This window comes from Ursus americanus, chromosome 21 (genome assembly GCF_024610735.1).
Source record: "Ursus americanus isolate L20-20 chromosome 21, mUrsAme1.1.p, whole genome shotgun sequence".
Classification (NCBI taxonomy): domain Eukaryota; kingdom Metazoa; phylum Chordata; class Mammalia; order Carnivora; family Ursidae; genus Ursus; species Ursus americanus.
Genome location: NC_142147.1, coordinates 52113237 through 52127917, shown reverse-complemented (window position 1 = coordinate 52127917; position 14681 = coordinate 52113237). Strand labels below are relative to the sequence as shown.

At 37.8% G+C, this 14681-nt stretch overlaps 1 protein-coding gene across 10 annotated transcripts in view; it reads right to left on the bottom strand.

The window, feature by feature from the left end:
• The window catches only part of LOC123803818 (NADPH oxidase 4-like), a 175335-nt gene that overhangs the window by 139121 nt on the left and 21533 nt on the right, over nucleotides 1-14681 (bottom strand). For 6 of the 10 annotated variants that reach the window (XM_087871203.1, XM_087871209.1, XM_087871200.1 and 3 more), the window contains exons 4-7: nucleotides 13876-13982; nucleotides 12180-12264; nucleotides 8833-8930; nucleotides 5200-5227 (exon numbers count right to left, since the gene is read on the bottom strand). In XM_087871203.1, coding sequence (XP_087727329.1) covers nucleotides 5200-5227; nucleotides 8833-8930; nucleotides 12180-12264; nucleotides 13876-13982 — 318 coding nt within the window. Of the gene's footprint in view, nucleotides 1-5199; nucleotides 5228-8832; nucleotides 8931-12179; nucleotides 12265-13875; nucleotides 13987-14681 lie in introns of all 10 variants that reach the window. The other 4 variants (XM_087871202.1, XM_087871208.1, XM_087871204.1 and 1 more) reach the window with 1 other exon arrangement.

Genomic DNA, 14681 nt, shown 5'->3' with positions numbered 1-14681 from the left:
CCCAGCCTTTCCATTCCCAAGTATTTCCCCGAAAGAAACACAAACATGTATCTACATAAAGATTTGTTCAAAAATATTCAGAGCCACTTTATTTTTAACAGATAAGGCCTGTAGACAACTCAAATTTCCATCAACAAATGAATGGATAGACAATTGTGATAATATCTGTACCTGGAAAATTAATCAGCAGTTTTAAAAAAGTGAACTATACGCAACGACATACATGAATCACAAAAAAGCCAGACACTCTCCCCTCAAAAAATCCCAAGAGGAATCACTCTGTGATTCCTTTTATATAGTATTCTAGAATATCCAAACTACTCTCCAGTGATAGAAAGCAGATCAGTTGCTAAGAGGAGTAAAGGGCACGATTAATTATAAAGGCACAAAAATCTTTTTAGAATGACAGATATATTTGTCACCTTGATTTTGGTCTTGATTTCACAAGTGTATACATATGTCAAAACCAATCGAATAACATAATTTACATATGTATAATTTAGTGTACTTCAATTACAACTCAATACATTTGAAGAAGAAAAAAGAGGAGGTCTTTCTCTATGGCCTCAAGTATTAAAAAAAAAAAAAACTTATTTGACCAAATGAATAAGTAAATGATAGAATCCCAGATGGCTCCATGATGTGAAATGTGTGGCTGGAGAGGCCTTTCTGATAATTATCTTGGGGTTTCATTAAATTCTACTGTGTCTGCATACAGGTTTCCCATGTGGTTCTAAATATGCCAAGACTAATTATGGAATGTCTACAAATCACTTAATCAGGACACCTGAAAAAATGGAGTATGTTTAGTGTAGAGGCATAATTTCCAAAGTATATTATTTGAACATTAATTCCTTGAAGTATTAATTTCTATTACTCAAAAGCGTAATAACTATTCCTTGAAGAGTCACAGGACACATTAGTATATTAATGTCTCTGGGAAGTACTAGTTCCAAGAAGCCAGTTTAAATTTGAACAAATCTTTCCTCAAACATTTAACTAGAGAACTCCTTTTAAGAGCAGAACATGGAAAATATATTGGAAAGATTTGGGGGGATGGGTAGTAAAATAGTTGACATCAGTTATTTGAAGATGAAGTAGACAGCTTGGCTGATGGGATGCACATTCTGGGATTAATGGTTCTGTTACTGTCCCTTAGGACAAACCCCAATCTCACTGGATCTCATCTGTAAACAGGAGAATCAACTCAATGCTTTTTAACATTCTTTCAGATTTATGAAGTTATCTTTTCTATCTAAAGGATTCGTGTTTCCTTTCTAGCTCGAGAAGTATAAAAAGACCAGAGTTTGTAATTTATAAAGTTATAGACCAGATCAATGAAGAAAAAGTTACTTATAATTAACAATGAAAAGAAAAAATTAGGGGTGCCTGGATGGCTCAGTAGATTAAGTGTCCAACTCTTGATTTTGACTCAAGTCATGGTCTCAGGGTCGTGAGATCAAGCCCCGCAACAGGCTCCATGCTCAGAGGGGAGTCTGCTTCTCTCCCTCTCTCTCTATTCCTCCCTCTGCTCACACACACTCTCTCTCTCTCAAATAAATAAATAAAATCTTTAAAAGAATTATTACAATTACAACGGTCAAAAAAAAAAAGGAGGGCGAGTTCCTTAAGAAGCTATGATTTTCTGTGGCTAGAATTAAACAAACAGGGGCTGGCTAACTGATTATCTGGATGCTGTAAAGGAGATCTATGTATCTAGTAGAAGAGTTAAACAACTGGCTCTTATCTTCAGTAAATATTCTCTGGGCATCTGTAGTATACTGTTAAGTGAGAACAAAAAATGAAACCTGCTTTAAAAGAAATCTCAGTCCAGTGTGGAAGACAGGATAAGCAGACAAATGCAATGCAGGCCATTAAGTGCTAAAAGAGAGCTAAGCTTGAGTATTTCCCAGGTACATCAAAGGGCACCCTAACCTAGCTTTCAAGGACAGCTCAGCTAAGACCTAACATATTAGCCTCTGTTACTACATACATTCCAGGAGTCAGAAAGCACAGGTTGGAAATGACTGAGCTAGTCAAAGCTTACTGGGCAAAGTTACTTGCCAAAGTGAAGAACACTGTCTCTGAATCCTTCAAGTTATGAAGCAAAACCTATACTTGTTTCCTTAGGGAAAGACATGCTTGTATGTTTTTTCTTATTACTTTTTATCTGTTTATTAAATTTGTTAATTAGTTGCCTTTAAAATGAATGATTGTACTGTACTGCCAATTCTAGATGAAACTGAGAGATCATTTTCATCCATATCCAGATGTGGTCAGAAATATACCACCTTGTACTCATTATCCTGTTGTTTCTAACATAACTGGAAACACAATCCTATTCGTTTATGAGGGTTTTTCTAATTGAAATTGGATACTGTGCATTTTATTCTCATCATACAAGGTACTACCAAATTTGGAAATAATGTAGCAAACATTTTAAAATGTATGTTTGAATAATCCAATCTTTTAAACTTGTTTTACTTTATAAATTCTTTTTTTTATTTTATAAGTTCTTAATTGAACTGCTTTTAACATTTCTTATTGAGTGACCTAACTACTATATTTTATGTCACTTGAACTACCACAGGCTTTAGTTTCTACAAAATAATCTTAATTTCTCAGTTGTAGATTACGTTGAAAAATATTAAATGACTGAGAAAGAGAGAAGACTCTATGTAACATTAAACAAACTAAAATCCAAGAAATATATTAACTAATAAAAAATGGTCTTTATCACTAGAACAGCTAAGAACATGCATGCATTCCTCCAACAGAAACAGGATTTTGGGGGAGCCTGGGTGGCTCAGTCCATTGGGCATCTGCCTTAGGCTCATGTCATGGTCTCTGGGTCCTGGGATCAAGTCCCACATCGGGCTCCCTGCTCAGCGGGGAGTCTGCTTCTCCCTCTCCCTCTGCCCCTTTTCCTGCTCATGCTCTCTCTGTCTCAAATAAATGAATAAAATCTTTAAAAAAAAAAAAAAAGAAACAGGATTTTTCCTAGGCATTGTACCTAACAATGTTCAAAGATAGCTATGAAACAGTTTTAGTCATAGATATATTAGTAATACAAAGCTAGATTAAGTCTATTTGTAGAAAGTGGTCTCTTATTCCTTGCCATCCTTTGATTCTGCTTTGTTCTCTCACCTACTACTCAGTAGGGTCAATCAGATGCCCTCGAAGCTCTAGACTCATACTTTGGGGTTCCAGGCTGGGTTTCAAGCTGGGAAGTGAATGATTCCTTCTGGCCAGCATACAACTCCCTTCATGAAGTGATGTAGACTGGGGCACTAAAATGATGCTGACATGCTGATTTGGGGTGATTCCAGTTGTTTGTACTGAAAGAAACTCCACAAAAAAATATGTACATGGGGCCCTGCATGCCCTAGGCGGAGCCCTGCCTCACACCTGAGAAACTCACCTTGTGGCGGAAATGATTATATGTGTAAGGAAAGAAATTATCATACAACATAGCACTTTACTATGTATCTTTAGGAATCCAGGCCAACAAAAGAGATCAGCTCTGCCTACTGGAATCAGGGAGGAATTTGTGCATGATGGGCCATGGTCAGCTGAGACTGAAAGGATGAGCAGAAGTGGACAAGGTTAAAAAGAGAGAGAGAAAGAATCAGGTAAGAGAGTAGACAGAAGTTAGGTGTTGCAAGAAGGGAATTACAAGAGTATGACGAGATGCCCGGGAAGGGTGAAACAGAAGCTCCTGAGGTACAGCGGAAGGTTAATGAAACATACTGTTGGGTCACACCACAGAGACTCTCTAGAATGGAGCCAGGAAATCTGTGTTTTTAAGTATCATGTCTAGTTAGTCCAACACCACTCATGAGAACTTCTGGGAAACAACATAGGATGGAGGGGTTTCATGCCATATGGACAGATCACCTGCTTCTATACAAGTATTCATTATACTTAGCTTCTTAATGTAATATCTTGGTCATGGAAGAAATCTTTTTCTGTGTTTGAAAACTAAACTTTTTCAAACATTTTACATGTCCCAGTGGTTCACCTATACTTGGTACTGTAGAAAGTAATATTAAAACAAAGTTCTTGATTCTTTCTGTAAAATGAATTCATACGAACCAAAACATACATTGATTCATACACAAGGTTTGGTTTTTCTGTTTTTTCTCCTTCCTATTTCTCATCCAGTTCTTTTGGCTTAAATAAAAAACATGTTTTCAATGAGCAAAGTTGTAAGCAAAACTAAAATTGTGTTCCTAAAGAGAAAACTGTAAAATACTTTGTAAGTAGCAAACATCATGCATACATAAACAGGGAAAAAAAATATTTTATAAATCTAAATATACAGTTGTGAAAGGGAAGGGGAAAACACCAGAATTATTGCTATTTTTATCATAAAACTGGTTGAAAAGAAAAACAATACATTCGACAGAGCCATGCCTCAGTCTATATGCAATCCTGATCCTTAATAGGGTGTTTATGATAGACAAGCCTTAATGACAGACCATCTCAATGACCTAATTGTCCTTATCCCTGAAATAATGCGCTAAAAATCTCCCAAATGCAGTTTTCTATTTCATCCTTATAAATGTAGGGTTGAAAAAGAGAAGAATTTTAGTAAGAATTATACTAACATCAGGACAAAATTTTGAGATGTTTACATGTGCTTTAACAAATGAATAGTCTAGACTGAGATTTCATGGACAATATGCTTGAGAAGGAAAACTAAATTACAGATGAAAAAGGAGACACGTTTCAAGAAAAATAACCGATTTTAATGACTGTTCATTCCTCCTCTTTTTATATAGGTTTTAAGATCACCAAATATCCTACTAAATTACTGAGTTATAAGAACTACAGCGATAATCATGGTGCTTGGTGTGTCTTTCCAACACTTGAGGGTAGAAGACTATTTCATGTGTATTATCGCCAATATTACTCGCCACAGCCAGGGGCACATGAGCAGGTCCTCAATAACCATATGGCACCACTGTTGTCACTGGAGAAACATATGGAAGGCAAATGCATTTACTTACTGGTACTCTTCATTCATTCTAACACGTGTCCCTGTTTTCATTGCAACTTATGTTTGGTAACATTTGTTCTGATCACAAATTTTCCACATTATATTTTACCATACATTTAATTGCTGTGTAGTTTGATGATGTTTATTCTCAAAGATTTTCCTGACTCTTCAGAAAGAGCAATGGAATACCAACTTACCAGTTGTGAAGAGAAGTTTTCTAGGATCCTGAGAAAAAGAGAAAAAAAATTTGACTGAACAAATCATTGATAATGTAAAATTCTACAAGGAATCTGCTAGGTATATGATCCATGAAGTATTTAAGATAGTATTCTCCCAGTGGAAATGAGAAATTCCATCGAGTTGCATAAGTTTTCATGCAACACAGGTTCTGGAACCAGGATATTTGGGCTGGAATCCTGCCTCTGTCACTCATAGCAAGTTTCAGAATTTCCCTAATTCAGTTTCTCAGCTGAAAAACCAAAAATATCTACCCAAGGGGCACCTGGGTGGCTCAGTTGGTTAAGTGTCTCCCTTCAGCTCAGGTCATGATCTCAGGGTCCTGGGATTGAGCCCCACATCCAGTCCAGTGTCGGGTACCACGCTCAGCGGGGAGTCTGCTTCTCCCTCTGTCCTTCCCCCTACTCATGCATACACACTCTCTCTCTCTTTCAAATAATTCTTTAAAAACCTAACACAGAGAAGACTGTCCTTCTGAGGAAAAAAAGCACTTGGTAAAGAGTCAGAAAATGTAGACTTTCATCTCAGTGGCTAATTCAAGCTAGTAGCAGTGGCCTAAAGCCCACTCTTTGACCATTTGAGACTCAATATCTTTGACTATAATTTGGAAACATTAATATATACTTTGTCCACCATAATCGCCAAACTGCATCTACAAGATGTCAAGACAGTGAGAATCAAAAGTAATAAAATATGTACAGAGGGTTATCGTTGTAAAGTCAATGCAAAGAATACTAATTGAATACTTAACAATGTTTCAAATACCATGCAAAGTAGTAATAATACTCAAATAAAGAGGGTAGGTTCCTATTACTCAGAATCGTAAAAAGTAATATTGTTAGTATAATCTGTCCTTTGAACTACATCTTTCATGGTGAAATGGACCTTAGGCAACTCCTTTTCTATCTTCTGGAAAACTGAGGTCAATCCCCGGGAGATTTGGGGATTTGTTTTTCATCCTAATAGTGCTTAATATTGCACAACTTCAGAAATTTTTTCCTAGGCCTCCATTGACTCTGGAGTCAGGCCACCCTATATCCAAAGTGGGAAGCCATTCATATGAAATAATTTCAGAAGTCTTGAATAAGGGCCACTTGCGCAGCAATAGCTCCTCATCCCTTTGGGGCCAGACTTCTACCTCTGCCATTAGGAATGCAGCTCAATGGTAACCTAAAGGAACCTAATATATAAACAACTAGTGAAAATACAAGACCAGCTGAACAAAGTGGTAATACCAGAAATATGAACAAAGAGCTGTGGGAACTCAGAAGACAGAACAATTACTATTGGCAGGGAATAGCAATGGAATGTGAGAGTAAGAGACAGTTTTTCAGATGACAGGATGAGGCAGATTCGGCTAGGCCGTCAAGAACGTGCCACCCAGGAGCTGGAGGGTGAGTCACTAGAAATATGGAGAAGACACAGAGCACAAAGCAAAGGACAATACGGTACGTGGCACAAATCAGTCTTTCTCAAAGACAACTCAGGTTAGGCTATATCTGTTTATGCATGCAGTGTGTGTGTGTGTGTGTGTGTGTGTGTTTTCATCCTCCCCTAGCACACTGTCTAACGCCTACTAGGGGCTCTAAAATATTTATTAAAATAAAGGAGAGAGAGAGAAAATAAGAAAGAAGGAAGGAAGGAAACAAAGAAAGGGGAAATACATATTAAAACCATGAGTTACCATTTTTCATCCATCAGATTGGCAAAAATTAAAGAGAAACAAAAACAACTGAGGGGCAGGTATAAGCATTTTGACAAACTTGGTAGAAGTGTGTCAACTAGTGAAGCCTTTGTAGAAGGCAACTTGACAATGTCCAGCAAAACTAAAAATGTACATACCTTTGAAACCGAATTCTACTTCTAGGAATCTGCCTAGTGGAAGCGTATTAAAAAAATTAATTTATTGGAGTGTGGTTCATAACAGAAACACAAAAACAACCAAAACATCTGTGAATAAGGAAAAAGCTAAAAATAAACTATCGCACATTAATATGAAGAGAATAATAGGTCTCTATCTTCTGATACAGAAAGCTACAGTCCATGTAATTATGGAAACAAGAAAATTGCTGAGGAACAGGTTTCATAAAATGCCCCTCAAAATATAAGAGGATAGAAAGTTATTAACCGTGGCTACTTTTGGAGAAGTTTTCACTTTTAAACTTCATTTGCTTGAGTGTTTTAAAATATTTTATTTGGAGCACATAACCTTCATAAAATGAAAAAAATAACTAAAAACCTAAAATGACTAAAAATATTGAAATATTTTATAATATTTCAAGTATACAACATTACAATGAGAGAACCATTATAGTTCTTAGAGACCTAAGATGACAGAAACCAAAGAGAGAAGCAAAAGATAAAGAGGAAAGTACATGGCAGATGTAGGAAACAAGGAAGCCCACGTGCTGTGGGCTGAGGGGAATAGAGGAATGGGGGGAGACAGCGGGAGACAGAAACGGTGGTGTCTCCGGTTCTGGGTTGTAGAATCATTACATACGAAGAGCTTCCGGGGACATGCGAAGGACCTGGCTTTGACAGTGGCTCTTAATTCTGGGTGCTCACCCCAATTAGCTGGTGAACTTCCAAAAAATATCAATGCCTGACCCCAACCCAGACCAGTTAAATCATATTGGCATTTTTTTTTTTTTTAAGAATATTAGTGTCTCGTCAAAGAAGTTCTCAAAGGCTGCTTGCTATTTTGGTTTCGTGATTTGTTTCTGTGTTCATTGTTAGTTTTCCCTTTGTTTTGTCCTGGGAAAGAGATCAAGCACAGAATCACAGCAGTATTAATTTCAATAATTCCAGTCATATGGAGTTGGGGAAGATGGAGAACAATCTTACAAAGTCACTACAGACTTAGCAGAACAGGGCTGGGTGATCCAATTCGATACCCAGCAGTTGGATTTTTGATGAAGTCTCGGCGTGAAGGAAAGACAGACTGAGGACAGGATGAAGTCCTGATTGTAAGACAGCTAACCAGGGCTGTATGTGTGTTCATCAGGCCCTCGCCCGGCACCCTGCACATATAATTTCATTTCATGGGTGGCTTCCTGTGGAGAAAAGCAGCCCTTAGTCAGACACTGCCTGCTACAGAACTCAGCTCAAGGTCTCCTATTTCAAGGATTAAAACAAAACCAGAGTAACCACTAAAATTCAGTAAGATTTTTTAAGTCAAATAAAGAGATGATCCAGGATCCTCAAATAGTCGAACTGCTTTTCTGCCCTTTTTCCCCCAAGTGCAGCATCTGACTTATTAAAAAAACCTATGCCCTGTGAAGACACTGTGGATAGTCTCCACTGGCTGGGAGCCAGACAACGCTGCTGGCAGGCAGAAGGCCGGCCTGAGTGGCAGCCATCTGAACTCCGCAGAATGTAGAAAGTAGACACTCTCGAACTCCCATTTTCAGCAGTAGAGACTGTGAAATAGTAATTACCTATTTTTTCTATTGAAAAGGAACAAAACTCAACTTGACAACTGCATCTTAACAGCACTCAAAAGGAGCAGTAAGGTACAAATTTTCTGTGAAAATCACAGACCTTCATTAGTCAGCTCACACCAAAGAAAGGACGAGAAGATGGAGACCACCCACCTCATCTCGGTATCTCGCTGCGTTCAGTTCAGTGAAGTCCTCACTGTAATTCACCGAGAAGTTGAGGGCATTCACCAGATGGGCAGCCACATGCACACCTGTGGAATCACATGAGGCGCAAATCAGTGGGATTTTCATGTACGCTTTCCTCTCCCTAAGTAAACACAGGGTCAAACTTTGACAGCTACCTGAGCAATAAAATATTAAACTGAAAAGGGAAATTTTAAAGACAGAAAAAATCTTGATTATAGACCATTGAGTATTAGAAATCATGTAAAGAAACTGAATTTTCAATGGCTAAAATAAATAACCCTAGCAAGTCAGGGTTAGGAAACAACGCATGTCAGTGTATATAATATGGCCTGGATATTTGAGTTTTTCTACATTTTCCTCCTCTCCTCTAGCTCCAAATCTGTTGTTGGTCTTGTATGCTTCACTACTGCTCAACCTAAAATATAGGCCCACTGAAAGACTTTTAGCCAGTTAAAATTTCTCACAATCCATAAATTCAGAAGGAAGTTCCTAAATTTCTTAAACCTCACAGTAAAAGTGTTGGTAATCACTTCATTGGGATTAAAAACTCAGGAAAATAATAATTACCATTTAATAATCTACCTACACTGGCACAGTAAACAGAGCGCAACCAACTGAGAGCTCACACAGAAGATGGAGGTGTTAGGAAATTATTAGAGAGTTAAACACAAATTAATTTTGGCATGACCAGGGAAAAGGAAAATTACTCTGAGGAGGCTGGCCAAGGAAGGAGCAAACGAACTTGTGCATTGGATGAGAACACCTCCTCCCTTCCCAATCTCTTCTTGTAGGTGAGATAAGTTTCAAATTAACAGTATATTACAATGTACTAGAAAGGACAACAGACAATTCATTGGAAATCTGGTTTTCTTGGCCACACTGCTTGCCTACCAACACCTCAGGTTAGTTCTCTCTAAAATGACAATAATATGGCCCTGTTTATTTGACTTAATCATCTGTTTATTTGACTTAATGAGATAAGTGACCTGAAACTGGTTAGTGAACCATTACAGTCTATACCGATACAAGGCATGTAGTTATTCAACAGAAAACGTGTGTAGAAACTGGAAAACTTCACGGTTCTCTCCAACTTAGCACATGAGATGTTGATACGCCAAGAGTTCTGAAGGACTCACAAAGACAAATAGAAGCAAGAGAAGGACGAGAATGCTAACCAACTTCAAAGTTAGTTAAAGGATTGATAAGCTCCTGCCAGAATCAAATTAGAGGAAGGAAAAAGGTCTCATAAAAAGTGGACAGGAAGTTAGAAGGGGGTTAACTAACAAGCAAGGACAAAGTTCTAAGGAAATATTTAAGAGGCTGTCCAGGTGAGCCTCCGCTATGGCACAAGCATAAAACATTATTTAAGCAAAACTGTGTGCGTTCTCTAGCTTTATCACATCTGAAATGTGCAAATTTTTAAAAATTCCTTCATTTTAAATTAAAGGTTTATATGTTAACTACATGCTTTATGGCTCTTTCTTTTTGAATTCTCCTGAAAAAAAGCCCTAGGTACTAGTTGTCTTAGATACACCCTTAAGGGGTACATTCACCTCTTTAAAGGACCTTTCAGGTCAAAAGAAATCAGGGCTTCTAATTTTGGGCAGCAGGGAGAAAGCCAGGCCAGACATTTTAAATAGATTTTAATTTAATTCTCACAATAAACCAATGAAGTGAGTAGAAATATCCCTATTTCACAGAGAAGAAAACGAAGGTTAGAAAAGGACACCCAGCTAAGGTCAGACAACTAGTGGGTGGCAGAACGCAAACCGTCTGGAATGTGTGTTCATTCATGGCAAGACTCTACACGATCTCAGTCTCTTGGTTGTTCTCCAATTGAACAAGAATATTTGGACACAACTACAGTTTAGAACAAATCAAGTTACAAATGTGTCCACATCCCTGACCCTCCTGATTTCCTGACCTTTCACTCCCTCTGTTCTAACCCAGCCCTGATCCTGGCCACACCCTTGGTCCTCATCTCATCCTGGACTCTTACTCCGTCCCCAGCCTCTTGAGCAGTATGGAGTCCTAATCCCCATCTCTCACCTCCAGAGGTGGGACCCACCAATAAGATGTCCAGGGATTAAACAGTGCAGATGCCTGTTTTGACAGCACTTGGCGACTTTTTTAAAAGCTGAGAGCTTAATGACCTCTTGATAGTAGCTGCACCAAAACATGTCTGATTCAAAATAGCCATATATACATAACCAGATCAAATGTCCCTGGTGTCAAAACAGCTCTGTCCTATCAAATAGTGACCGGCGGGAAATGTCAGGTGCTATGCCACTGACATAATTAACCCCAAGATTGTAAATTATAATAACTAATTCCAACCTAAAAATTTCCCATGGGCGATCTCATTTTTAGTCTTCAAAACTGGGTCAGGTGCTACTGTCAATCTATTTTATGATTAAAACAACAACAAATCAAAGACCAGAGAGCTATGTCACATAGTAAGGTAGAAGGGAAGTTGGGATAGATCCTACACAACCCCGTCTCCATAGTCCACGTATTTAATTAATATGTTTATCACTTTCTGTTCCAAAATTTGAAACATATCACATAAATATTCAGAATAAAAACTTGTTTTAAAATGACTCTTTTAAAAACCAAAAGATTCTCACTTGGTATTTTAACTTGGAACTGAACAGGATAAATTTCACAAACATTTGACATTTAATACCAGGTATTAATATCAAAGAAACATTTATCAAATATACTTTTTTTTTAAGATTTTATTTATTTGACACAGAGAAAGACCAAGCGTACAAGCAAGGGGAGTGGGAGAAGCAGGTTCCCCACTGAGCAGGGAGGCTGATGTGGGACTCGATCCCAGGACCCTGGGATCATGACCTGAGCCAAAGGCAGACACCCAGTCGACTAAGCCACCCAGGCATCCCTATCAAATATACTTTTAAATGGAATCACATTCTATGAATGTACATTTCGCATTCTAATTTGTATGCATTTAAAGTCCTATCATACCTTTATTTTTAAACCTTAAAAACTTTTATTCTGTTTCTTTTAGTGTTTCTAAATGAAACATTTTACTTTTAGGAAACAATTATTAACAGCTTGAGGGCCAACTCTCATACATTATAATGTGAAAACTATATATATAATGTGTAAGGCATGTTCATTTTCTGTAGCACCATTAGGCAATTCTCTTCAAACACATGGAAGAGAAAATTAAGGTATGTGATGAGAAAATCACAAGTTGGTAACAGCAAATAATTTACAAAACAACAAAAATACCACTCATAAAATGTGTTCTTCTAACATAATGTTTTCACATCTTTTGGTTTTCTCACCTGAAAAAATACAGATAGTCACACCACAGGTTATATGGAATGTTCTGCTTTTATCCAACAATCTTCTGGTTCTCCTGCTTGGAACCTAAGTAAAATTTGGTATGGTGAAAAATAAGCAGGAAATAAGATACGTGTACAAAGTTTTTCACTATAGCATTATTTATGATATCAAAATTTTAGAAATACGTCAGAGGCCTAGGAATTAAAAGTTGGTGAGATGAATTATAATATATCTAGTCAGTGGAACACCCAGACCATTACAGAGAATGTGAAAAGACTTATTGACATGGAAAGATGCGTCAGATATATGGCTAGTAAAAGAGTGATAACACATAAACTATACTATAATCCTATCTTGTTTAAAATTAATGGCATTCTATGCAAATCTGAAGGCATTTACCCCAAACTGTAATCCGTGGTTGTTCTAGCACAGTAATATTAGGAGAAACTTTCACTGACTACTTTACATATTTCTGGAATGTTTGAGTTGTACAATATATATGATTTCTTTTTGTAGTCAAAAAATAAGATGACTTTCAAATGAAGCAATTCCATCTATGGTTTTAAATGCCTTCTTGAGCTTATAAAAAAATAAAATGTCAAGCATCTTTGAATACCTATGTTTCACATCAGGGGACCGTTCTTTAAAACTTATTTAAATACTGAGAGACTTAGGTGGGCACTTTTCATTTCCTGCCATTTCTCTTCTCTTTCTTCACGCCAAGCCAATAGCCAGCCTTAGGTATCAAAACCTAGCATTTTACAGTGGTAGGCAACCTAGAGAAAGAATTATTTCCACAAATTACTGCATTAAAAGTAAAGAGTTTCTAAATATAATTACGTGAAAAGGTTGAGAAGTTTTACTGCAGTAAATCTGCTCATTTGAACCACACAGAACATCAGAGTGACCTCATATTAACAACCTCTTTTAAAGTATCAGTATTGATCCAGCAGTGCCTTACTATTCCAACAAAGAAAAGAAGCACACACACACACACACACACACCAGGATAACCGAAGATAAAAAATAATTTCAGTTGAGTTTTAATTTCCAAAGTGCTTTACTGTTCCCTTACAACCTTCATTTTACATCACACATGACATCACATCTTAATCAAGACATCTTCTCCAAGACTATTATATAGCTTCAAATATCCATGTATGTGAAAAGGAGATAAATTGCCACCAACAACAGTAGTCACTGTATATTTTGCTCGAAGTCAACAGGGCTCTATTTTCTAGTTTTCTCACCAGGACTTAACTAGATGAAAGCACAGGATCTCAATGAGGCATAGTAGTAGAGTGGAAAAATCTCAGAACTGGGACTGATCTGAGCTCTGCCATTTCACTAGTCCCGTGATGTTGGTCGAGTTACTTAACCTCTCTGTGCCTCGGGTTCTTCATCTACAAGACCGGCAGAATCATTGTGAGGATTCACAGTTACATCCATGGAGTGCTTAGCACAGTGCCTGATATCACTATTCATAGCCATTTCTATTATCCACTACCTTTATCTAGTATTGCAGAAGAGCTCACTGATCATCTTGACAGGTGATGCGGTCTTTACTATCATGACAGCACATGATAGAAATCAGTCTATTAGATGGTCAGATCATGAAAGGTAAGTAGTACTAACATGCCACTGTTCCACTTGATTTTTGTCCTGGAATCTGCGACTAGGAATTTTTGTTCTTACCTTCTGGGATCCTCGAAGGTAAGCCAGGAGTGTCCGGCACACGGGTAAAAGGATAAGGCTGCAGTTGAGGTTAAGAACAGACGCGGAGGCTCTGCTTAGACACAATCCTAGCTGAACAAATAAGGCAAGAGTCAAAACACAGTCAAGGCAAACACAGACTACAAACTTGCTGCAGACCTCACCCTGCTTCCCCTTTAAGGATCATAGCAAAATGCCAACTTCTTCGAGACTTTTGAACAACCATCTAGTTTCCTCTCACCAAAAACCCCTAAAAGAAACCGGTCTCTTTCTGCTCTGCACTTGTCATAAAACTTAGTCTCCCCTCATTTCTACTAGTGTTATAAACACCCGAGTACATTTTTCTGGTGTGAAGTCAATTTCTTGTTGCACCCCCCCCCCAATAGTGTTGTGGGTAGGAAGGGTCCTCCGAAGCCTTGGTATATTACGCATCTCCACACTTGTGCAGTTGAATCCTTTTTTCACCAATAATGTACCAAAAATTTCAAACAAAGCTTTTTCATTTGTTTTCTCTCTAGAACTCTCTGACCGCACAACCCCCTTCCAAACCACTGCCTGCCTGCCTTTCAGCTCTTCACCTTACTGACTCTACCCATCTTTCAGGTTTTACCTTAAGCACTAAAGTGTCTCCAGAGTTCTTCTGTGACCCAAAACTAGGAGAGACCCAGGTCAGTTGTGCCCCATAACCACATTGCGCAATATTTTTTTCAAAGAATCAGAACACTTGGTGTTGAGGCCATACTTTCTGGCAACTAATTTTAAATCAAACTCCTGCTAGACTGTCATCT